The following is a 24,281-nucleotide window of genomic DNA, read 5'->3' as shown; positions in this document are numbered from 1 at the left end:
AAATCGTAAACATATTCACTAACATGCAGACAAAATGAAATTAAAAAAAAGTTGTTTCTCTTTAAAAAATATATCTTTTTGTCAATACACCTTGAAAACATGCCTAATACAACCGCTACATGGCACTACAATTAAATCCTATAAAAAAGTTTTACAAGGATTATGAATATTAACAGTGGCAGATCCAGGGGGGGGGTTCTGGGGGTTGAAAACCCTTTTTTTTTGGGACGATCAATGCATTTAAATGGGGACATGTTTTTTGAACGTCCCCTTTGTCCTGGGTTGGGAACCCCCTTTTTAAAATGGCTGGATCCGCCCCTGATTAATATGACATCTTTCAGTTACAAGTGAATTAATTATATTTTGTAAAGCAAGTTGTTTTTGAATTAATATTTTGAATCATTTGAATTATCTAAGCTGCTTTGTTTAAGGAGATCTGATATTTTCACATAGGTTTTGTTGTAACTTTTTTATTTAAATCTTTCATAGTAAAGAAATATATCTCCAAAACAAACTGGTTCGATTCCAGTCTGGGATGAAAATTTCAGGGACTGAATTTTCGGCCCTCCCTTGACACCATTTGCGAGATGGTCTTGAGAAAAAGATGATAGTCCGTAGGAAGGGGACGATAAATGGCTGACCTGTGTTAAGAGAGAGCCATATCTCTTGCACGTTAAAGACACCCTTGTAGATTTCAAGGCAGCATTCGCACCCGCAAAGTGGAAAGGGATTAATATAAATTGCAAAACTTGTTTCCCAATCCACTATAAATAAAAATGTTTAAACTAACACAAACTATAAATCTTGAACATGTTGCCATATGAAGATTGGATGTTTTTCACTGTAAGTTTTCTTTAAAAATTTACAGTATGGTGAATATCTACTACAACAACTAAATTTTAACAATATGGACTGTTCCCTCAATGAATTATGACTTAGAGGCTTAGTATATTTCTAAAATATAATACTTAAATTACTAACTTAAGTTTTTGTATAACTTTTGGTATGAAAAAGTTGGCAAATTTCCATAAGCATCTGAACAGGTAAATTCAGGAAATATTAATTAGCAATATGAAAAAAGAACATGTAAGGAAAAAGCAACAGGGCAAACAAAATTAGTAAGTTAAAAAAAAAGACAGAAAACACCATTACCAAAATTAAAAAGCTGAAAATACAGACCACAAAACACTTAAAGATGGTAGAAGCCCTGGATGTGTACTCCAGTGTGCAAAAAAGAAAAAAAAGTTCTTAAATGATAATTTTAGAGTCAAATTATGGGTACAAGTTTGGGGAAATAAACATACAGTATTAATAGAATGTTTATAACTTTTATAAAGTGAACAATTTTTACAAATTTTTATTATTATAAAACATACAAGAATATTCAAAATACAAATATTATCATCAAAGCTTTTTACAGGCAAAGACAAAAAAATAAAGAAATTTAGACTTCTACTAGAAGCTTGTTGTCAGATGACTTTTAAATTTTCTTATATAGTGTACAGCCAAAAGCAAGACACCCAGCTATATAACAATATATAAAGCCAAGTGTGTTAGCCAAAGGCCAACTTCATCCTCCCCCACTTTCAAAGAACCCATACAGACTTAGCAATACTATTATTCTCTTTAACTCCTTTCTTAGTTGTTCTTTCTTAACTTTTCATAGCTTTATCATTGATAAGTAAAAAACTATTAAACAAGAATGTGTCCATAGTACACGGATGCCCCACTCGCACTATCATTTTCTATGTTCAGTGGACCATGAAATTGGGGTCAAAACTATAATTTGGCATTAAAATTAGAAAGATCATATCATGGGGAACATGTGTACTAAGTTTCAAGTTGATTGGACTTCAACTTCTTCAAAAACTACCTTGACCAAAAACTTTAACCTAAAGCGAACGGACGCACAGACGGACGAACGAACGGAGGCACAGACCAGAAAACATAATGCCCCTCTACTATCGTAGGTGGGGCATAAAAATAATTAAAATTTTATAAGACTTTTACAGATGGCTTATCACTATACATGTAAAAGATTTATAAATAGAAAAAAAGGGGGCCAATGGTCAAAATTTTTAAGGCATTTAAATGGATAAAAACAGAGGATTCCGAAAATCTGACAAAAATTCAAAAACTTGACAAGCGAGCATCCTTAAACCTAACACTTAAAATTAACCGTCCCTCAGAACAAAACAGCAAAACAGTACAGGGTCCCATATAATAAAGATCATAACTTTTTTCTGCTATTATATTGACTAATTTGTGTGAAAATTAAATACATGTACACTTCATTTGTCAAAATAAAATATTTCTATATCTAATCATTGACTAGAGCTGCATTTAAATCAAAGAGTAATATTTAAGAAAAAAATATGGAGCTGCAATAGTTTTAAATTACAGTCCAAATGTTCAATGAATAATAGATGACATACAATACACAATAAAATTTAATACAAATAAAAGGGTGAGAATATATTTACAAAATACATTCATTAAGTTATGAAAGACATCAAAATGCATATGCACAACAAAAAAGGACAGGGTACAATTAGGCCTTAGTTGGACCATATTTTTAACTAAATAATAAATGAAAATTTATATTCTTTAACAAAAAAATGAAATAATAGTTTTAGGATCCAAAAATTCAGGCTAAATATAATTATGATGTCATCGATGAGTCAATTGTTTCAAATGGTTTTTAGATCAACAAATATTTACTTGGTTCTTGCATACACAGACTCCTTCCAAATCATTTCAAATTTATATGACAAATACAGAGATGTTAATGATTGCAAATGAGACAACTAAAAAACTACAGTTCACAGTATGGCCTTCAACAATAAATAAAACCTGTGCTGCAAAGTTCTAAATCCCAAATGAAAAAATGTGCAAAAATTTTAAACTGAAAACAAACGGTCATTTAAACTAAAAAAAATATAGGAAAACCAATTGGCCGTTTCAGAATCTAAAGAATCATGGGTAATTTTATTGTTCGTACCCCATAATGAAAATAACGTCACTTGGTTTATTGGTTTATGACATTTTAACCAATCAAAACGTTTCAGTGCACACTTTTGAAAATATTACCCAGAATGCATTAGATTCTGAAACAGCAACTAATGACTACAACTGGAATACTGGCTCCCTCTGGGATAATCATATTAAAATATAGCAGAGCTGTTTGTTAGCCCATAATTCCCCTATCATAGAACAGTGTGTACTTTTGAAGATAAATTAAACTAATGCCATTTAATGACCATACAATCCTCATGAATATTCATAAAATTTGAAAGACATAATAGTTAAAACCTTTCCACATATCTATCAATTCTTTTATGCAGACATCATATGATTTTTGAAATACACCTCTCCTTTACGCTCAAAGTCAACGTAAACAATTGTAATGTAATTTCCAATAAATGTTGACATTCTTCCGCAGAAAAAAAAATCACAGAATGCCATTGGTTATATATTGAAAACTGTCATATATTTTTGTGGTTAAGGAATTGAGACTCTGCTCGACCAAATTCTCCACCAATAACTGGAGCTGTTCTTCTGTCATGTTCATGTGGAATCGTAACTTTAGAGCTTGTACCGTGCTGACACCTTTACTGAAACATGGCAGTTCTGAACCTGTTAAAAGAATAGTTCTTATATTAGTATAATGCAGAAATAAATAGACTTAATACTTCTTCAAAATAATTCATAAAGCTTTTGTTCTCTTTTCATTCTATTCAAATTTGACACTCATATTAATTTTAAAATGTACTCTCTTTTAAATCATCCCCCTCCCCCCTACATAATCAAAGACAACAATTGGTTATACATGTATACTGAAAACTGATATGACTGTTAAAAGAATAGTTCTAACTGTTTAAGTATTCGGCAAAAAAAAAGAAACAAACTCATAAAGCATTTCCCCCATTCTTTTTTCATTCTTTTCAAAATCAAACTCTAATACGTAAATTTCACATTCAGGAAAAAAACCTAAAATGTGCACATGTAAAGATGTACACTATCATGACTATCTCCAAACTTATATATTTTCTTGAAAAAAACATGCACATTTCTTTGAAATACCCTCATGCCACAATGTCCTATGACGCATTGCCATCAAGTACTCCCAGATTTACTTCAGGTGCTCATAAAAAGAAAATTGGAAACTCTCATATTTTCTAACCATTTCAATGGAAAAAATTCCACTAACCTGATTGCATAATCTCTACAATTGAGATTAGTTTATCCATATGTTTCCTTGACGTGACCAAACCTTGAAGGATCAAGATTTTGAAATATTCAAACATATCACTTCCTTGTCCTCCCATTACCTATAATTAGATTTAAGTTTCATAAATAGATATAAGTTTTATAAATAGATATAAAAAGATGTGATTTGAGTGCCAATGAGGCAACTCTCAATCCAAGACACAATTTGTAAAAGTAAATATATAAATTGGATCATTTTTTTCTCATGTCTGGTTATTGCAATGTAAGCTGTCTTTATTTAGCACAAAATTAGTCCTACACAAAAATTTCACAGTTCATTTATATGTGTGATACAAAGCTGTAAAACGCTTACAATGAAGGTGAACAGTGCAAATTTTTATTGTCCCTTTCAAACACAAAAATGCCCCCAAAAAATGTGCCAAAAATACCAATAGACTTGTATCTTATTTGTTTTTCATTCATTATTTTGTACATAAATTTGGCTGTCAGTTTTGTCGTTTTAATTGTTTTATATTTGACGTTTTGGGGCCTTTTATAGCTGTGTGGTATGGGCTTTGCTCATTGCTGAAGGCCATAGGGCGATCTGTTGATGTTAACTTCTGTGTCATTTGGTCTCTTGTGGAGAGTTGTCTCATTGACAATCCTACCACATCTTCTTATTTTTATATTATTTGCAGGAGTCTTAAACACTGCTTAATCTAGTATCAACCAGATATATAAATGAGTAGGGATATCAATATATGAATGGGATGTTTTTACCAACCCCTATCGAACATCTGTATCCAAACTTGAAGGTTGAGACCACTGTGCATTACTCTTATCTCTACAAATTCATGTGTTAATTTGATTGGTGAATTTATTTTTATTGGATACCAATTTTCGAAGGTTGATGAAAATTGCATTTTTTAGGGTACCGTATTTGATTTTGTGTTTTTGCAAAAGTCTACATATTATTATAAGCCTATTAAAAGAAAATTCAAACATCTTGGAACTTTTAAATTCTAGGTTTATCTCGTATAAAATAAAATATGAATGGGGGTGTTTTTTGTACCAAAATTTATAGGTTGAGACCGTTGTCTATTTGTCTTACCTCTACAAATTCATGTGTTAATTTGAATGGTGAGTTTTCAAATCCAAGGTTTTTGCCAGGAGACGTAGACAAAATAAACCCAAAGTCTATATGTATGATGTGTCCTTCAGAATCCAGCAATATGTTACCATTGTGTCTGAAAAAAAGATGTTCGTTTTTTAATTGAATGTTTTCGTTTTACAGAAAATGTGATATGATTGCAAAAGCTTCACAACAGCCCCTAAAAATAACTCTAGAATGGTAAAAGTGACACCACTGCTTCACAAGAGCCCCTAAAAGATAACTCTAGAATGGTAAAAGTGACACCACTGCTTCACAAGAGCCCCTAAAAAATAACTCTAGAATGGTAAAAGTGACACCACTGCTTCACAAAAGCCCCTAAAAGATAACTCTAGAATGACACCACTCACATGTAACTTTAAATTTAATCTTTGATTTTTTGTAAAATACTTTATGTCCAAGTTTCATAACATTTGGTTGGAGGGAACTAAAGTGAGAGAAAAGAAACAAATTTCAGAATTTTTCTATTTGTAAAGGGGCATAACTCTAGAATGGTAATAGTGATGCCACAAAAATTCATAATTTATCTGTGTTTTGTGTTAATAAGCATTGCGTGTAAGTTTCATAACATTTGGTTGAGGCAAACTTAAAATTGTGACAGTATTAGTTTCACTAAAATAAATATTCTCAATCTAAATTTGTAAGCATTATTTGGATTCCAATTTTCTGTTGTTGCAATAAAAAAATCTTTTATTTTTTTCTGTTGTTCAACAATTCACCATTTTAGAATCTAATGCGTTCTGGGTAATATTTTCAAAAGCGTACATAAAAATGTTGTGATTGCTTTAAAATATTAAAACAATGGAAGGTCAATCAATGATGTAACATAATTTTTCATTTTGGTGTACGAACACTGAGATTATCCATAGTCATTTAGATTCTGAAAAAGGCAATCACATTAATAAATACACTTAACCCTTTCCTCCATAATGACGCCTTTTGACGCCACCCCCTTTACTCCATAATGACGCCTTTTGACGCCACCCCCTTTACTCCATAATGACGCCTTTTGACGCCTGTGTAAAACCTCAGTTGACACACTTTGACTACAAAGTGTCTGCAATAGACTTGATAAAATTTGTATCCAATATGAAAAGGAATATCATAGGAATATCCGACTTAAATTTATTTGATGAAATAGTTGTTTTTCACAATGTCTTTATACTTTAAAGCATATTTTTAGTATTTTATTAAAAAAATCCTATGCGAATCAAGTATGCAAAAAAAAAAAATCAATGGAGGAAAGGGTTAAAAATTTCTGCATTTTTACAGTATTCTTACCTGTCTTTGATTTGAAGTAAGTAACAAACCAAACAATATCCAGCACAACTTTGTACAAAATTTTTCTGGGCAGTGAGAAACTCTTCACTATTTTGTGGTCCAAATTCATTTATAAAATATTCTAATAACTGTCCTGTATTTTTATTTGTTTTGGAGCTATGTTTCTTTATCTGGTGAAGAGACACTGCATTTAGAACGGGTTCAATCATGCCGCTGTCTTTAGCTGTCACCACTATTTGGTAAGGTCTTATCCACAATGGGCAATGCTCTTCAGCCCATATGTGCTGAAAATATATAAAATATTTGTTTAAATTAAGTTTTTAGCCTAAAGTTTGTTCTTAAGCCCACATGTGCTGAAAAGATATAAAATATTTGTTTAAATCAAGTTTTTTTGGACTAAAGTTTGCTCTTTGCCCCATATGTGCTGAAAAGATATAAAATATTTGTTTTAATCAAGTTTTTTGGTCTAAAGTTTGTTCTTTTCCCCATATGTGCTGAAAAGATATAAAATATTTGTTTAAATCAAGTTTTTTTAGACTAATGTTTGCTCTTTGCCCCATATGTGCTGAAAAGATATAAAATATTTGTTTAAATCAAGTTTTTTTTAGACTAAAGTTTGCTCTTTGCCCTATATGTGCTGAAAAGATATAAAATATTATTTAATTAAGTTTTTAGCCTAAAGTTTGCTCTTTGCCCCATATGTGCTGAAAAGATATAAAATATTTGTTTAAATCAAGTTTTTTTTAGACTAAAGTTTGCTCTTTGCCCTATATGTGCTGAAAAGATATAAAATATTATTTAATTAAGTTTTTAGCCTAAAGTTTGCTCTTTGCCCCATATGTGCTGAAAAGATATAAAATATTTGTTTTAATCAAGTTTTTTGGTCTAAAGTTTGTTCTTTTCCCCATATGTGCTGAAAAGATATAAAATATTTGTTTAAATCAAGTTTTTTTAGACTAATGTTTGCTCTTTGCCCCATATGTGCTGAAAAGATATAAAATATTTGTTTAAATCAAGTTTTTTTTAGACTAAAGTTTGCTCTTTGCCCTATATGTGCTGAAAAGATATAAAATATTATTTAATTAAGTTTTTAGCCTAAAGTTTGCTCTTTGCCCCATATGTGCTGAAAAGATATAAAATATTTGTTTAAATCAAGTTTTTTTAGACTAAAGTTTGCTCTTTGCCCCATATGTGCTGAAAAGATATAAAATATTTGTTTTAATCAAGTTTTTTAGTCTAAAGTTTGTTCTTTGCCCGATATGTGCTGAAAAGATATAAAATATTTGTTTAAATCATGTTTTTTTAGACTAATGTTTGCTCTTTGCCCCATATGTGCTGAAAAGATATAAAATATTTGTTTAAATCAAGTTTTTTTTAGACTAAAGTTTGCTCTTTGCCCTATATGTGCTGAAAAGATATAAAATATTATTTAATTAAGTTTTTAGCCTAAAGTTTGCTCTTTGCCCCATATGTGCTGAAAAGATATAAAATATTTGTTTAAATCAAGTTTTTTTAGACTAAAGTTTGCTCTTTGCCCCATATGTGCTGAAAATATATAAAATATTTGTTTAAATTAAGTTTTTTAGCCTAAAGTTTGTTCTTAAGCCCACATGTGCTGAAAAGATATAAAATATTTGTTTAAATCAAGTTTTTTTTAGACTAAAGTTTGCTCTTTGCCCCATATGTGCTGAAAAGATATAAAATATTTGTTTAAATCAAGTTTTTTTTAGACTAAAGTTTGCTCTTTGCCCCATATGTGCTGAAAAGATATAAAATATTATTTAATTAAGTTTTTAGCCTAAAGTTTGCTCTTTGCCCCATATGTGCTGAAAAGATATAAAATATTTGTTTTAATCAAGTTTTTCTGAGTCTTAAGTTGTTTGCTTTTAAACCCATATGTCATGTAAAGAAATAAAATATTTGTTAAAATCACGTTTTTCTGAGAATTAAGTTCCGAAAACTTATTTTAGACTTATAATTTGATTCATTATTATTTTTTGCATACCTATTTCCATGGATTTAATGGGTTTAGTTTTACCATATTCTCTTAAAATTTGAACCTGAATGCAGAATTTGCCAGGACCATTAAATCAAATATATACCAAAATAAAACACTATTTCCTAAATCCGAGAAAAATGGTATCCATGACAATAGATGAATCCACAGTAATGTATTTTTAGCTTTTTCAAAAAACAAACATATTCCCCCCAAAATATTGTATCTATCAAATACAAATTGTGTGGCTTTTGTCTCATATTCCCCTACTATTGCATCATAAAGTTCATGTTACCAAAAGGTGGGGTGAAAAATAAACAATAAATTTTGTTAAAGAAATATGAACTGAATGACAGAAAACCATAATGTGTACATGTATATACAGTGTGAATAGGGCATTGGAATTGGGTTATCAATTCTTTGGTAATTCAGGATTTACACTAAAAAACAGGACTCAGGAATTAATAAAAAAAAAAATCTATAGGTTGCTTTATTTAATCAGAAATTCAGTTTTTTTCTATTTTCCAAGGACCCCCCCCCCCCTTTACCAATGAATGCTATGTTTACCTTTAGCTGAGACAGTACTTGATAGACTAGAAGTTCTAGTCTTAAATCATCTCCACATTTTATGAAACTCCTCCTAACTCCCCCCTCCCCCCTTTTTTACCAATGAATGCTATGTTTACCTTTAGCTGAGACAGTACTTGCTTGTCTTAAATCATCTCCACATTTTATGAAACCCCTCCTAACTCCCCCCTCCCCCTTTTACTAATGAATGCTATGTTTACCTTTAGCTGAGACAGTACTTGCTTGTCTTAAATCATCTCCACATTTTATGAAACCCCTCCTAACACGCCCCCCCTCCCCCTTTACCAATGAATGCTATGTTTACCTTTAGCTGAGACAGTACTTGATAGACTAGAAGTTCTTGTCTTAAATCATCTCCACATTTTATGAAACCCCTCCTAACTCCCCCCCCCCTTTTTTACTAATGAATGCTATGTTTACCTTTAGCTGAGACAGTACTTGATAGACTAGAAGTTCTTGTCTTAAATCATCACCACATTTTATGATGACAGAGAACAGTTTCCAGTTAGGGTAGTGACCATACGGTGAATTGTCCTTTATTCTTTGTTCCTTGTCTTCATATGGTTCTTTTAATGCCGCTGCTGAAGGATCCTCCGGATCTCTCTTTTAAAGAAAGTTGATGTTGAATTTGGGAACACATGACATGAATTAAAGGAGATGTGGCATAAACATCATTGAGGCAGCAATCAAACAACACAAATATAATTTTTCACATTGTTGAAGGCCCAATAGTGACCTGTAATAGTCTATAGGTGTAATACCACCATTGATTATCCCCTATTATTATACATTTTTTTTCGACCCTTTCTCGTATTCAACCAGATGTGACGTACTTTGATTTAGTGGTATTACACCTGCATATATTCAGAGTCAGTGATATTGTTTGCCTTAAATTAGTGGAGATAAAGGCTTCCCTGGAGAAGAATCCCAATTTGAAAAAAAATGGCTTAAAATCATTCCCAAAAAGATAACTTTTTTCCCAAACAATGCAGTCTCAATAGTAATTGTGCTTGAATACAAACTGAAAAACACTCATTTAAACAATTTTCTTGCCTAAAATGACTATATGTGCACACTTGAGGGTCTATTTATGTATCATCACTGACAAAATGGGGTCTTATTTTAAAGCAGGGTTTGACTCTTGAAAATGGGTCTGTAAATTGAAGTTTCAGTCAAATTCATGGTTTATTTTAAATTTCCCAAGTTGATGAAAATGACGCATATTTTCCCAATAAAAAAGGGTAGAGGTAGTTTTGGAAAAAGCCAACAATATCACTGAGAGTTTCTGCTGGCGTTCACCATTTTTTCCGTTTGTGCAAAAACAAAAATTGTGGCAATTAAAATTCAAAGGAGTGTAAATGTTTCCACAACCTACCTCAAATTTTCCCTTAGGAGCTGAGATATTTTCTGACAGCCTCCGTCTGATATCTCCGGCCCCTATATAAACAGGATCTTTACTGTCACCACTGGTGGTACTGTCTACAGAGAACTGAGATATGGTGTCACTGGATCTGGAATGCATCTGAAAACAGGTCATAGTTTTTATCGTAAATAAAAGAATGTGGGGGCTCAGATGCCCCAGCTTATTAATATGTAGTAATGTTATGAGTGTGAAAATTTTTGGTGATTTTGAACAATTCTGTACAAATATTTACCAAGGCTTTGCACATTTTGATAAATTATACATGAATGTCTGCTTTAGAATGTCTTGCCTATCTTATTGATGATGATTGAATTTTAAGTCAAATTTGGAAAAAAAAATAAAAATCCAGACACCTTCCTATAATAAGGGGGCTCGCGGGTCTAAATCATTTTTTTTTTTAATATAGGAATTTGCTATATTTTTCTATAAACGAACTTTATCTTATACTTTTATGCTCACTGCTAGAAAGAAGCATACATTTGTGTAAAGGTACTTTTTTTCTGTTGAACTAATAGGAGAAATAGAGGTAATATCGAAATAAATTTTTTTTACAGAAATCACTCAAATTTTACAATAGTTTAGTTTAAGTACATCTTATTTGTATTAAAATGAAAAATATAGGTCATTGATCAGTTAATAAAAATATTTCAATTTTAGAGCCAAAAAATGGCATTTTTGCACCAAAGGGAGATAATTTGGAGCTTTTTCAATGATATATACATTTAAAAAATCATCTGGGGCCAACACTAATTTAATTTTTAAAATGATTTTTGTACCATATGATAAAGTAACAACTAATAAAGGTAATTAATCAAATTTGTAATGAAAAATAAATGTTTATTTTTTTTCTGAAATTTTTATACCCTTGAGCCTCCTTAAAAGAGTTTTAAAATATTCAGCTATTTTTCCATTTGTAATTTGTAAAGGGGCATAACTGTAGAACAGTTGAAGTGACTCCACCAAAATTCCAACTTGACCTGTGTTTTGTGGTAATAAACATTGTGTATAATTTTCAGAACATTTGTTAGAGGCATACTAAAGTTAGAGGATATATACCAACTTTTGGACATCTAGACTTACGTACGTACAGACTGACAAGGGTAAAACTTAATGCCCCTCCACTACAGCGAGGGCATAAAAATCTGCAAGTTACATACAATTCATTTTTTTTATATTGGCGTCTTTTCCTAACTTTACCTGAATGATTTCATCGTCTTCCTGTGACCAACACTCAGCATCATCAAGGTCACAGTGCACAAAGTTACCAAACACGCTGAACTCAGGATGGGGTGACCCTGTTGTCCTGGTAACCAGGGATGGCAGATCTTCTTCTGATCGTGTAAATCGTATGGTATTTTCAAGTATCTTTCCCGGAACATGACTCGTGTGGAGATGTTCTACTTCTAAGACTTCAACATACAGAAGGTATGGTGCCTGTTAATGTAAAGATTATTATGATTAAGAACCTGTAAGAGCACAATCAAAAAGCCCACACACCACAACTGTCACTGGGCAAACAACATTTCAAAAGATTCCTCAGTTCAAAGACTTATAATTCCTACAAAAAGTCAAATGATTAAAATTACTGTGGATCAAAAACATTATACCCTTTAGAACTGTGTCTCGTGGGATATATTACTTTTATTTTAGCTGTAAATTATCTCAGTTATTTTTACAATATGGTTCATGGTGTGAAAAACGATGTCTTGAAATTTATTTTAAAAATTTGCCATTATTTATGAAAGATTCACTATGGCCTTTTAATTCAATTTAACAATAGAAATCAAAAAGTCCACAAATTGCTTTTAAAATGAATCTGTTTCAAAAGCATTAATGCTAAATATAAGTAAAATATATATCTTCATAGTTTATTATGGGCTCCAATTGCAAAGTCAGCACTTTTTGTAAATGTTGTTGCAACATGATGGTTTTGAGCCTTTTTTTTTTACCTAAATCTTTAAAATAACCTTGGACACAACCTTTGATCCAGATGTTCTGTAACGAAAATGTGCCAAGGTGTTTATTAAATCACTAGGTCTAGACACAATTATTTTTTTATCCAACATGAATTATTTGTTACCTTTTCCTTAGAGTTGAGGACAATAGCCTGTGTATGAGGTATTCTGACTATATGATGGTTCATATTCTCTGCAGTAGGCAGCCACACTCTTGCTGGAAGATTTAAATTCAACATGGCTAATTCTGCTATTAATCTGGAGGCTAAAAATAAAACAAGGTTTTCTGTGAGTATATTTTTAGATACTTTCATACATAGTTATGAATTCAGCTGATAAGTGTTAATTCTTAAATTCATCCATGAGAAACCTTCTAACCAGTTTTAAAATAATGAACAATAACAGACACAACATATGAATTAAGATGAGTATTATAGTAATGATATTCCGACATAAGAGGTCTCTAAACACAGTAGCTCCAAATCAAACAATGGTATAAATTATTTGAGTCAGCAGGAAAAAATGCATATCCTATATTTATATGTAACACCTGTGAATTCAATTTAACTTTTGTTCCATAGTTATAAAGTATACTTACTTCTCAGTTCCTTGGTTGGAAGTATTTGTAATTTTTGACCAATGGCCATCAATGCATTAACAAATTCAAACTCTGGTTTTAGTCTTGGAGCCTGAAATTTAAAATGAAGTAAATACTATAAACATGGCAATTTTTCTAATGTGTTACGAAATCAGGCATTTTCTTAGGTTTTTATTTTTTTTATTTATCCATTATCACATACAGTAAAACCTGTATAAACCCGCCGGCTACGGGACTATTGAAAAGGGCCGGTTTGGACAGTTGGCCGGTGTAATCAGGTTTCTGTTTTGACCCGCAGTTGATGACTATAGTGACGTCCGATGTCTTGCATGTAAACGTTCTGTCTGATTGTAAAAATTAAAAAATTGATGAATACAAAACGTAAAAACTTTGCATGACCGTTTTTTGAATCTTCTTATTCATTTCAATAGAAATTTAATAAAGTGGTCGTTCCCCAAATTCATAAAGTTATTATTCTAACCTTTCTTTTCATTTTCTCGACTGTCAAATTCACCTTAGTAGCATCATCAGTCTCTGACTTGTCAATTTCACTTTCACTTTGTGATCATTGTTTTCATTTGCATAAGAATTCTCGCATTATTTGAATTGTGACACGGGAGTTTTGATATTGTATTTATATATTTATGTACGTGGCGGAAGAATTTTATCGTATGATAATTCTATTAATATAACAATAGAATTGTAACAGGTTTTATGAACCCGAGTGTATTTAAATACGGTGGACTCGAATTGAAATTATCGATAAGGGCGTTGACCATTCGCATGTACACACGTAGTTTTTGTTAGTTAAACTTAAGCACATATAAATTCGAAAACAGTATTAAATGTATCTTTTGTAACATTTTTTGTTTGTTTTTTGTAGATTGTTGAGACAACCTTTTTAAGTTTATTTAAACAGAGGACGTATATATATTCTGTGATGTGGACTGTATTTGCAAAATTACAAACATTTGTAATTTGTTGTTCATTTGATAAACATGTATTGTAATGATTTGGTATTAGATAAAAGAGAATGGTCATCGTGCCTGACAAGTTCTAAAACTAGTGTTTTAGTTATTTATATATGAATGAGATAAGAAAAAGATTGGGTTGAGGTATATAGAAATTATATAGTCTAGTACATAAATAATTTATGTTCGTTTGAACGAAGAGAATTTAGAAAATAAGATAATTTATACAGTTTTTCATATATTTTATGTCAATAAAAAAATGCTGTTTCTTTGTCTTTTTGTGTTTTTTTTCTGTGTATGTACTGATTTTGTGTCATGGATGGATACCACACATTCTTTGTTTTCTTCTTAAAATAACGTTAATTAATAGAGAAATTTTATGGGACTGAAAATTGTTCAGTCTAATCTGAAATTTGGTTTATCAGGATTCCGTTTCGACAGGTTTCCCAGTACTTACACCACAATTACAGAATGTTTTCACTGTACTTACACCACAATTACAAAATGTTTCTTTCCCTGTCAGGTCATTTACGATAGCTACAGAACTTTGATGACAGGTGCATCCATTGTCGAAGGCCCTGCCTGATGTCAAGTCTCCAGACAAATCCATAGCTATATCTCCAATGTTAGATGTACTCTGGGATGTCTTGATGTATATTCCTACCAAAATAACATTTACAATTTACTAACATGAGAAAATTAAAACTCTTGAGCTTTCAGTAGATATCCATAGCTATATCACCAATGTTAGAGGTAATCTGTGATGTCTTGATGTATATTACTAATAACAAGAGTGCACACGCTGAAATGTCTCGCCTTCTTTACTAATCATTGATATTATGTTGATAGTCCTAAAAATAAAGCTTTATTACAACTGTCACATAAACTTAACCAAGAAAACTAAACATTGACCAATGAACCATGAAAATGAGGTCAAGGTCAGATGAACCATGCCAGGCAGGCATGCACAGCTAACAATTCTTCCAGACAACAAATATAGTTGCCCTATAGCTTATAGTTTAAGAAAAACAGACCAAAACAAAAAAACTTAACAATGAGCAATGAATGGTGAAAATGAGGTCAAGGTCAAATAAAACCTGTGCGACTGACATAGATCATAAAATATTTCCATACACCAAATATAGTTGACCTATGGCAATTAGTATTAGATAAAAAGACCAAAACTCAAAAACTTAACTTTGACCACTGAACCATGAAAATGAGGTCAAGGTCAGATGACACATGCAGCTAGACATGTACACCTTTCAATCATTCCATACACCAAATATAACAGTCCTATTGCATACAGTATAAGAAAAACAGACCAAAACACAAAAACTTAACAAAACCACTGAACCATGAAAATGAGGTCAAGGTCAGATGACACCTACCAGTTGGACCATGTACACCTTAACAGTCCTTCCATACACCGAATATACTAAACCTAAACTATATGCTTATAGTATCTGAGATATGGACTTGACCACCAAAACTTAACCTTGTTCACTGATCCATGAAATGAGGTCGAGGTCAAGTGAAAACTGTCTGACGGGCATGAGGACCTTGCAAGGTACGCACATACCAAATATAGTTATCCTATTACTTATAATAAGAGAGAATTTAACATTACAAAAAATCTTAACTTTTTTTTCAAGTAGTCACTGAACCATAAAATGAGGTCAAGGACATTGGACATGTGACTGACGGAAACTTTGTAACATTAGGCATCCATATACAAAGTATGAAGCATCCAGGTCTTCCACCTTCTTAAATATAAAGCTTTAAAAAAGTTAGCTAACGTCGTTGACGCCGCCGCTGTAGCCGCCGCCTGATCACTATTCCTATGTCGAGCTTTCTGCACAAAAGTTGCAGGCTCAACAAAAATACATTCACAATACATAAATATTGTCAAATTTAAACTCTTGAGGGAGGTTGGAATTCTCCGGTAAAATCACATGGAAGGGAAATACATGTGGCTCCGAAATAAGATGAAGTTGAAAAACATCTTGAAGTTCAAACATTGGTTGTTTCTTGAGAACAATCACAACAAAGAGTGATAGCCCTTAGATTAGATTTAGTCATGAAATATCAACAAGTTTCAAAGACTTATAGATTTTTTATGGTTCTTAAAACAAGAGGTAGGTTCTCGGCTACAATCTCATTGAAGGTAGATAGCTTTGAGATAAGGTATGCCTATTTTTTACAGTTTTGTCCTGTATTCTGTACTTTGTGCCCATTATTCTCTATAGACAGCTGTATTAAATATGACAAACATTTTAATTTAAGGAAATGACCTTAAACTCTGTTTCATGTAATTCTTACTCTGGAATTTGCATATATAATATTTACCTGTAGCATCTGACCTTGACCTATGATGAGTTTTTGTTTTAGGAGGTGACATAGCCATCATTGGGTTGATAACAGGACTAGGAATATTTGATGAACATTTCCCAAATTGCTTTGGAGGCCTGAAATAAACCAATTACAGTAAAGGCAATCAATAACAAACAAAAACAAAAACATTTCAAATCTTTTGAATGAATTTTCAAAGCGTTATTACATGTATTACCAAATACTGTGGAAATATTCTTGTGGTAAACTGTCAAAAAATATCACAGGGTGAGGCATATTATGAGAAAGCAGTAATATTATCATGAAGTGCAAACTTACTATTGATGCATGAATACAATTCCAAACGAAATATCATTTTAATTGAGAAAATAACAACTCAGCTAAAAAATCCAAGTTTACGGTAATTTTTCCAGTTGAATATGGTACAGGTAACAAACTCATGAAATCTATTTTGATCTTAGGTGTAATGTTCAAGTTCATCTCATTCTTTTTACATTTCAGATTGAGATGTCCATAGAATCATAATGGCAAAAAGTCTTAGATTGTATTCTCGAGTGCAGCATTTGAACCACTCAAATCAACTTACTGGTAAACATGGTAAATAAAAATAAAGAGATGTTTTATTCTTACCTTAGTTCCTCTCTCATGATCATATTTTTTAATTTAATTCCTTGTGAGTTTTTCCACGATGGTTTTACAACATCCAGAGAATATGCACCAAGTAACCAAGCTGATCGAATAGAGCACTCTATACTTTGTCGACATCTACAATAGAAACAGTGTTTGCCATTTGTTATATCTTAACAATTTTGTTATTTCAAGGAATTTGATGCTGTTGTGATGGTAACAAATGATACAACTGCAGCATATATACAGTGAACAAACTAACTTTGGAGCAATTCATTTTTCAATGGTAAAATATTTACATGAATATAAATCATGTATATGTTGTGAATATTTAAAACTTGAATCTTCTCTTAAATAAATATATCAAGAAAATTAGAAAATCAGAGAAAAATATTGCTGTGACAAGACTAGAAAAAGTTAAAAGAGAAATAAAGTATCCGTCAAATTTCAGAAATGTGTACAGAATGTTCAATACATATATTATATTCGGAACAAGTATGTATTCTTCATTTTTTTTTTAAACTTTGTATGATACAATTAAGATATGTAAGCCAAGAAAATGTAGCTTTCACTAGTCTTGAATACGCCATGAGAAGATATGCATTTATAATGTCATCACTATATAAATTCAATGATAGTGCTCAGCTAGTGGCATTGTTCGTTCTAGTATTAGAACACTTTTAAATCTAACCTGTTTATAATATAAGGATGAACAGCTTCAGCTACATCATGCATGTTTATATACATATTTAACAACTGTGGCAGGTAAAAATCTACATCTTCATCTTTGAAACTGAACATTCTGTTACCTGTAAATGATATATACGAAACATAAAGTTTAAACACACCAAAAGAAATGAGATTTTGTGTGTCATAGGAATGGAACAATATGATACCTTAGCAAAATGTGTCTTTTCTTTAACATACCCCATAAACTGGACTGGCCTATTTGTGGCCTTATTCTGTTTGGTCAGGTCGTTGTCTATTTGACACATTCCCTATTTTTATTTTCAATTCTTATCTGTCTTAGATTTGATTTGAGAATACAATTACACGAGTGAGATCTCCATTGAAGGCAGGTAGAAATGACAAAATGCAGCTGTAGTGTATCATGTTTAGATGTAGAATTGAGTCTCAATTTACTAACATTTGTTTAAAAATGTTGATAAAGCAAAACTTTGTTTGCAGTAAGTTACTGAAAATTTATTTTCTTATAAAAAAAAACACCCTTTTTACAAACATTGTGCGTGTAAAATTGGTGCCATTGGAAGCAAACAACTAAATATCAATTCAGTATACCTTGAAAGGGTTTCTTTTTTGTGTATTACATGTCTATTTACGTGCGCATATATATATATATAAATATACATTTATATCATACAGTATATGACATACTCACCAAGATAACTCTGAACACCAGGCTCCTTAGAATTGAATAAATAAGAAATTGCTATTGACATATCAAACAATTTAGATTCAAATAATCTCAGTAACCAGGATTGTTTCCCTTGTATTGATGATCGATTACGTTTTCCAGGTGGGGGTTTAGTAGACATATCATATAGAGGTAGATTAGTTTTTACGTTATCATTTTGGTCAGTATTGCCTACTACGGATAACGATTCAATTTTAAGTTCCATATCAGATTTATTGTTCGATTTTGTTTTATCATGTGACCTATCTTTTTCGCAGACACAATTCGAATCAGGAGTACTTGGTTCCCCGACATAAAACGGAGATTTAGGTTGACAACTAATTGTGTGAACTCCATTGGTATTTAATGCCTTCATTTCATTTTTATCATCATCTTTGTACAAATCTTTGCTGTTTGAATGCTCTATGGCAGACGTTGATATGCTTCTCTCCATGGCACATGGTGGCACCTTATTTTTGTTTCGACATGCTTCAATATCAAGTATTCCATTTAGAACATGCTGTTCTTTGTCATTATGTTGTACATGATGATCCCCTTTGACAACTTTGTGTACTTGTATGTGGTCTGTCTGCCCAGAAACAGAAAACAAACTCCTATTTACTGGGTCTACTGTCCCATTCATAGGTTCAGCCATTTTACATCATCTAGCCTTATTCTAATGATTCTGTTTAGTGCTCATTATAAATGCTTGTATTTTGATACACAAATGTGAAGTGAAGAAATAATCTGAAAGAAGAAAGGAAAAAATATCATAGTCTAGTAATCAAGTCACATCCATCATTGTCCATAAAACAATCTGAAAGAAAACCATTTCAGATAGCATCACATTTAAGATTATAGCATCACATTGCCATGATGCTAAAGGGCCCTTGGGAGAACACCGCTCATGATTCTGCAGGGATCTCCATGGCCTGTTTAACGATGGCGCCCCGCCATTGTTCAAATGTCTGGCGCCATCGTCAAATGACTCGCCCCATCGTTAAATGTCTTGCGCCATCGTTAAATTGTCTTCCGCCATCGTTCAAAACTTCATCGTTTTTTGTAGCCCGACGCCATTTTTTTCCCAATTATAATCAAATGCATGTAATTGCATAACCCTTAGGCTTTTTATGTTATAATCCAATACAGTTCTAAGTTTAACGCCTGAGGGATATCCGGATTAAGATCGCTAATCACTTGTACCTGAGCGTGTACAGGTAGATCAACAAACCAGACAGGAGAATACTATTTGAGGATAGACGATCCATTTGTCGAATTAATCAACTAAGTTTCAGCAAATGATTATGATAATTTAGATTAAATAAATAAATTAATAATCCAGTTACAAAGAAAACAGTTTAACAAGTGGAACACGTGCTTTATTTGACTTACGGAATCAGCATCCCCCTTTTTTAAGAAGTACAAAATAAGACGCTAAACAGTATATATATATATATATATATATGTCATCACAAATAACTCGAGTACTGCTGTAACGATAATTTAGAATTACTTTAAAAGTTTAAAAGTAAAAACTTAAATATTTCCTGTAAAGAAATATCGTATCGTAATTCCGAATTCATTTCGTATATTACAATCAAATTGATACATCCGCGTTTACGGTTTCTATTCAGACTCGAAAGATGCATGTTGCACAGCATCAATTTGCCAGATAAAGTCATTAAAAACCTTTTCATTTGTCAACGTTTGCTTTACAAATCTCTTTAACCTTTTACATAACCCGTACAAATTGTTTTGTTGTTGCTGCAAATCAGCCATACCGGTAATGGGTTCTGATTTTGACAGTGTCCATGAAAAATAAGCTCCACATCGTATGATTTTTAAACCCCATAACAATTACCAAAAATACAAGAAATCTACATGGGGACCTTCATGACAGCTTTTGGTCATTCTCGACTAAGGGGGGGACCATGAAGACTTGGCATTTGAATGGTTTAAAACGGCAATAAATGAAAATATTGATACTTCTAATTCTATAATGAAAATTCAAATAAATATCATTTAATAAATAAGCAATGAATTAGCAAGTTCACCATTCCTTGTATGGAGGGATAAAATTACTTCTGATCGCGCTACACTGTACAGCGTAGACACGGTTTGTAATGGTGAAAGTTCCTCCATCGTTCAATTTTCATCCATGGAGATCCCTGATTCTGACTATGTTTTTTTTCCAGTTTCTTTTAAACAATAAATTAAAGTGACCGCCTGTCTTTTACAATGTAGGTCATGTATGTGTTGTCATTTTTAAACCTAATTTCTGTTGATTAATACTTATATTAAAACTTTATTTGTAACAGCACAACAACAAGGAATAACCAGGACACAAAGCACATGATTTCAGGTGATCACATCGTCCACACATATTTTTTTTCTTCTGTGATGCCTTCCTACAGTACAAGCAAAGGTGTCACAAAAAAAAATAAATAGCCTTTCAAAACGTCACAATTAAGACTAGTGTAAGGTGCGAATGTGTATTGGGAGCGAACAGACCCGATACCACAATCGCTAACTTAGACTTATAGGCAGTAAGTGCCCCCCCCCCTTTATATGAAAATTTCTGGATCTGAAAGTGAATTTGCGGTAAGAATTAACATGCACAGATATACACTGCAGTTAAGTTTTTAAAAAAATAATTTTTGTTGAAAGTGTCCATATTTTCTCACTTCCATCCAACAAATGTAATACATCAATCAAAATTACAAAAATTATGACAAGGGCTCGAGGTGTGATTCATTCTCCCAAGGCAACTATATTGAATTTTGGAGTATACAAACCTTTGCTATACGGTTACAGCAAAATTAAAAAAATATATTCTTTCCATTTGCAAACGTTAGTATCACACTAGATTATGTCAAAGTGAAAGTTCAACGTGTAATCTCTATTTGTCAATTCTTTATCAGCTGTCAGTCAACATTCGCCATCTTGGATGTCAATACATTCGGAACATCGAATCGAGCAAGATGAAAAAGTCCGAGAATAATTACCGTATCACTCCAAATAACAATGTTACACCTATACGAATACGGATATACGAATACGAATATACGATTATACGAAATTCGAATAAACTAATTTACGAACATACGAATAAGAATACGAACGTTTTGTTTTCATTGGATCACATATCACGATACAAACATGAGAGATTTTTTACACGAAAATCAGTAAACAACTTAGAAAAATTTGATAATTGTAAAAATTAAGCAAAACTTTATGGTACAACCAAGGACGTATATTAGATGTTAGTTATACGTCCTTGGTACAACTTAAAATTAAACCTGTTGAAAAAAATCTTACAGCTGTGTCATGTGACAATTGTCAATTATGGGTTCACATTAGTCCAGAAGATTATAACAAAATGAGTAAATGGGAGAACATAAAATGGTCATGTCCAAACTGTATATTAATTATAATTAACAGTGGCGGATCCAGAACTTTTCCTAAGGGGGGGGGGGGGGGGCGCGCTGACTGACCTACGGGGGGGGATGGGGGCCGCTCCAGTCATGCTTCAATGATTCCCTATATAATCAACCAAATTTTTCCCAGGCCCCCCCCCCCCCTGGATCCGCCTACGATTAAGAGGTACAACAAACCAAGGATTTGTTAAGTTAGACTAACTATACAAATCCTTGAATAAACCAAGCAGATACACTTTCAGTACCAATAGTAGACAGCGAAAACAACAACATGAACACCTCGATTAGATGTAGATGTAGATGTAGATTTAAAAGAACATGTAAAGGCATACTGCAATTTTAAGCAAATCAATCTTTCATTCTTTCATATGTATAAGCTTCCTATCTTATGAACACCCCTTCATGGGTAATAGGGAATATTTTCATAAAAAAGTAAATCGTAGATTTATTGGCTTTTAAAAGTAAATTAAGTTATGGTTTAAATTAAAAACAAAAATAAAATGGTCCAGTAATGCCGGGTTCAATTCGGAAAAGCACAATAACGAAAAAATAATATTTGATTAACCCGAACAGTTTATCGATGATCTACATAAAAAACCAACGACTTCTAACTGTTGATAAGAGCTTGTATAGTTTTCATACACAAACTCTTAGTACTCTTCCTTGTCCTTTTTCTATTTTAGCAGTACATTATAAATGCCGTGCCAAAGGACAGCAAATGCGGAGATTAACAACATCACAAGAAAAGCCAGCCGAAGACTTGGTTTCTTACATCGAAACCGGCTCCGCATTAGCTCAGAACCTACCAAAGAGCAAACCTTTAAAATGTTAGTAAGACAAAAAATGGAGTACGACACGACAGTATGATACCCGTACCAGCAAAACCACATTACTATTAAATAAAGGTGAAAAGTACAAGACGATCTGCATTGAATAGATCAAGTTTCAGCAACATGATAACTGAATTAGGATGAAAAAGCTAACAAACAAAACGGAAAGAAGCTCGACTCAACATGTGTTATAAGATAACAAACGCCTGTAACAATAGACAAGACACCATTCTTACCTATTACAACAAGCAACCAAAGGCTGTAGGAATGATGATTCTTCATAAACACGGCCGTCTTGGAGTGGAACACACAGTGACACCAGATATCGCCACAGCAAAGTCTCTTGAAATATTCAAGTCTCAACTGACCAACTAAATCAACAGAACAATTTTTTAACCTGTTTTAAATCATGCGCAACTTGCATGCCAGAATACAAGTATTATCTTGTTGAATGTGGGCAGTATTTTGAAGAAGAAGAAGAAAACATTGCTTCAAATAAATGTATGAAATACAATAAGCGTAATTACTTGTCTTGTTCAAATAGATTCCAAACCGTTTCATAATATTTAGTTGCTGAGAAACCTCCTGCATATGTTAATGACATGCATGTAACTGGTAGTCAATGTCCAGGCCAAGAAGTTTGAAAGTATACTCACACGCAGTAGAGGATCCAAGGGGTGGGGGGTGTAGGGGTGTAAGGGGGGTTGCGACCCCCTTTTTTTCACGATCAATGCATTTGATTGGGAGCATATAGTTGAAACCCCTTTTTTTAAATGGCTCGATCCGCCCCTGCACACGAAAGAATCGAGCAACGCTTTGAATACGTATACATATATTTTTGTCTTTTAAAGTGTCCTTTACCCAATTGCTTAAACCTGTTTATGAGTGTTTGTCTATATTTTATCAAATTTGAAACATTAAATAAGTTTAAGTCATTAAGATTGTAAGGTAGACATTAAAATAGAGTCATAATCTGGATAACAGTTATTAAGTATTGTCATCTGCATAATGATACAGAGTTCCGTTCTTAATAAATAAAAATATATTTCATTGATAAGAAAGAATTGAGCAGTACTGAGACCATGCATGATAGAACCCCAGGGAACTACCGTTTGCAGTGGCGGATCCAGAGGGGGGGTTCCGGGGGTTGGAACCCCCTTTTTTTGGCCGATCAATGCATTTGAATGGGGACATATAGTTGGAACCCCCCCCTTTTATCCTGGGTTGGGAACCCCCCCCCCCCTTTTTTAAATGGCTGGATCCGCCCCTGTTTGAATGTTAGCACAACGACTAAGAATAATATTCATTTTAATTTACTGTTTCCTGTTTAACAACTAGTAGGACTGAAGAAGTGAAATTGAATGAGAAGATAAACCAATCAAACAGAATTTCATGTGATAGGCAATAAATTCATTCGAAAGCTCCAATA

General features: G+C 32.5%; 1 protein-coding gene across 3 annotated transcripts in view; it reads right to left on the bottom strand.

Annotated features, from left to right (window-relative positions):
• The window catches only part of LOC139499018 (phosphatidylinositol 4-kinase beta-like), a 140,408-nt gene extending 118,841 nt beyond the window's left edge, over positions 1–21,567 (bottom strand). The window contains exons 1-15 of one of the 3 annotated variants that reach the window (XR_011658077.1): positions 21,381–21,567; positions 18,571–19,332; positions 17,863–17,980; positions 17,175–17,309; positions 16,542–16,660; positions 14,650–14,852; positions 13,222–13,312; positions 12,749–12,888; positions 11,866–12,102; positions 10,621–10,767; positions 9,666–9,848; positions 6,662–6,945; positions 5,321–5,456; positions 4,211–4,331; positions 2,613–3,636 (exon numbers count right to left, since the gene is read on the bottom strand). Coding sequence is in view for 2 of the 3 variants with exons in the window: in XM_071287676.1 (XP_071143777.1) it covers positions 3,452–3,636; positions 4,211–4,331; positions 5,321–5,456; positions 6,662–6,945; positions 9,666–9,848; positions 10,621–10,767; positions 11,866–12,102; positions 12,749–12,888; positions 13,222–13,312; positions 14,650–14,852; positions 16,542–16,660; positions 17,175–17,309; positions 17,863–17,980; positions 18,571–19,240 (2,769 nt within the window). In the remaining variant the exon portion in view is untranslated. Of the gene's footprint in view, positions 1–1,327; positions 3,637–4,210; positions 4,332–5,320; positions 5,457–6,661; positions 6,946–9,665; positions 9,849–10,620; positions 10,768–11,865; positions 12,103–12,748; positions 12,889–13,221; positions 13,313–14,649; positions 14,853–16,541; positions 16,661–17,174; positions 17,310–17,862; positions 17,981–18,570; positions 19,333–21,380 lie in introns of those variants that run through there. The other 2 variants (XM_071287676.1, XM_071287677.1) reach the window with 2 other exon arrangements.
• Between the last annotated feature and the right edge of the window lie 2,714 nt (positions 21,568–24,281).

Source organism: Mytilus edulis, chromosome 12, assembly GCF_963676685.1.
Source record: "Mytilus edulis chromosome 12, xbMytEdul2.2, whole genome shotgun sequence".
Lineage (NCBI taxonomy): Eukaryota > Metazoa > Mollusca > Bivalvia > Mytilida > Mytilidae > Mytilus > Mytilus edulis.
Note: the sequence above shows the minus strand (reverse complement) of the source record. Positions and strands in the feature narration are given on the sequence as shown.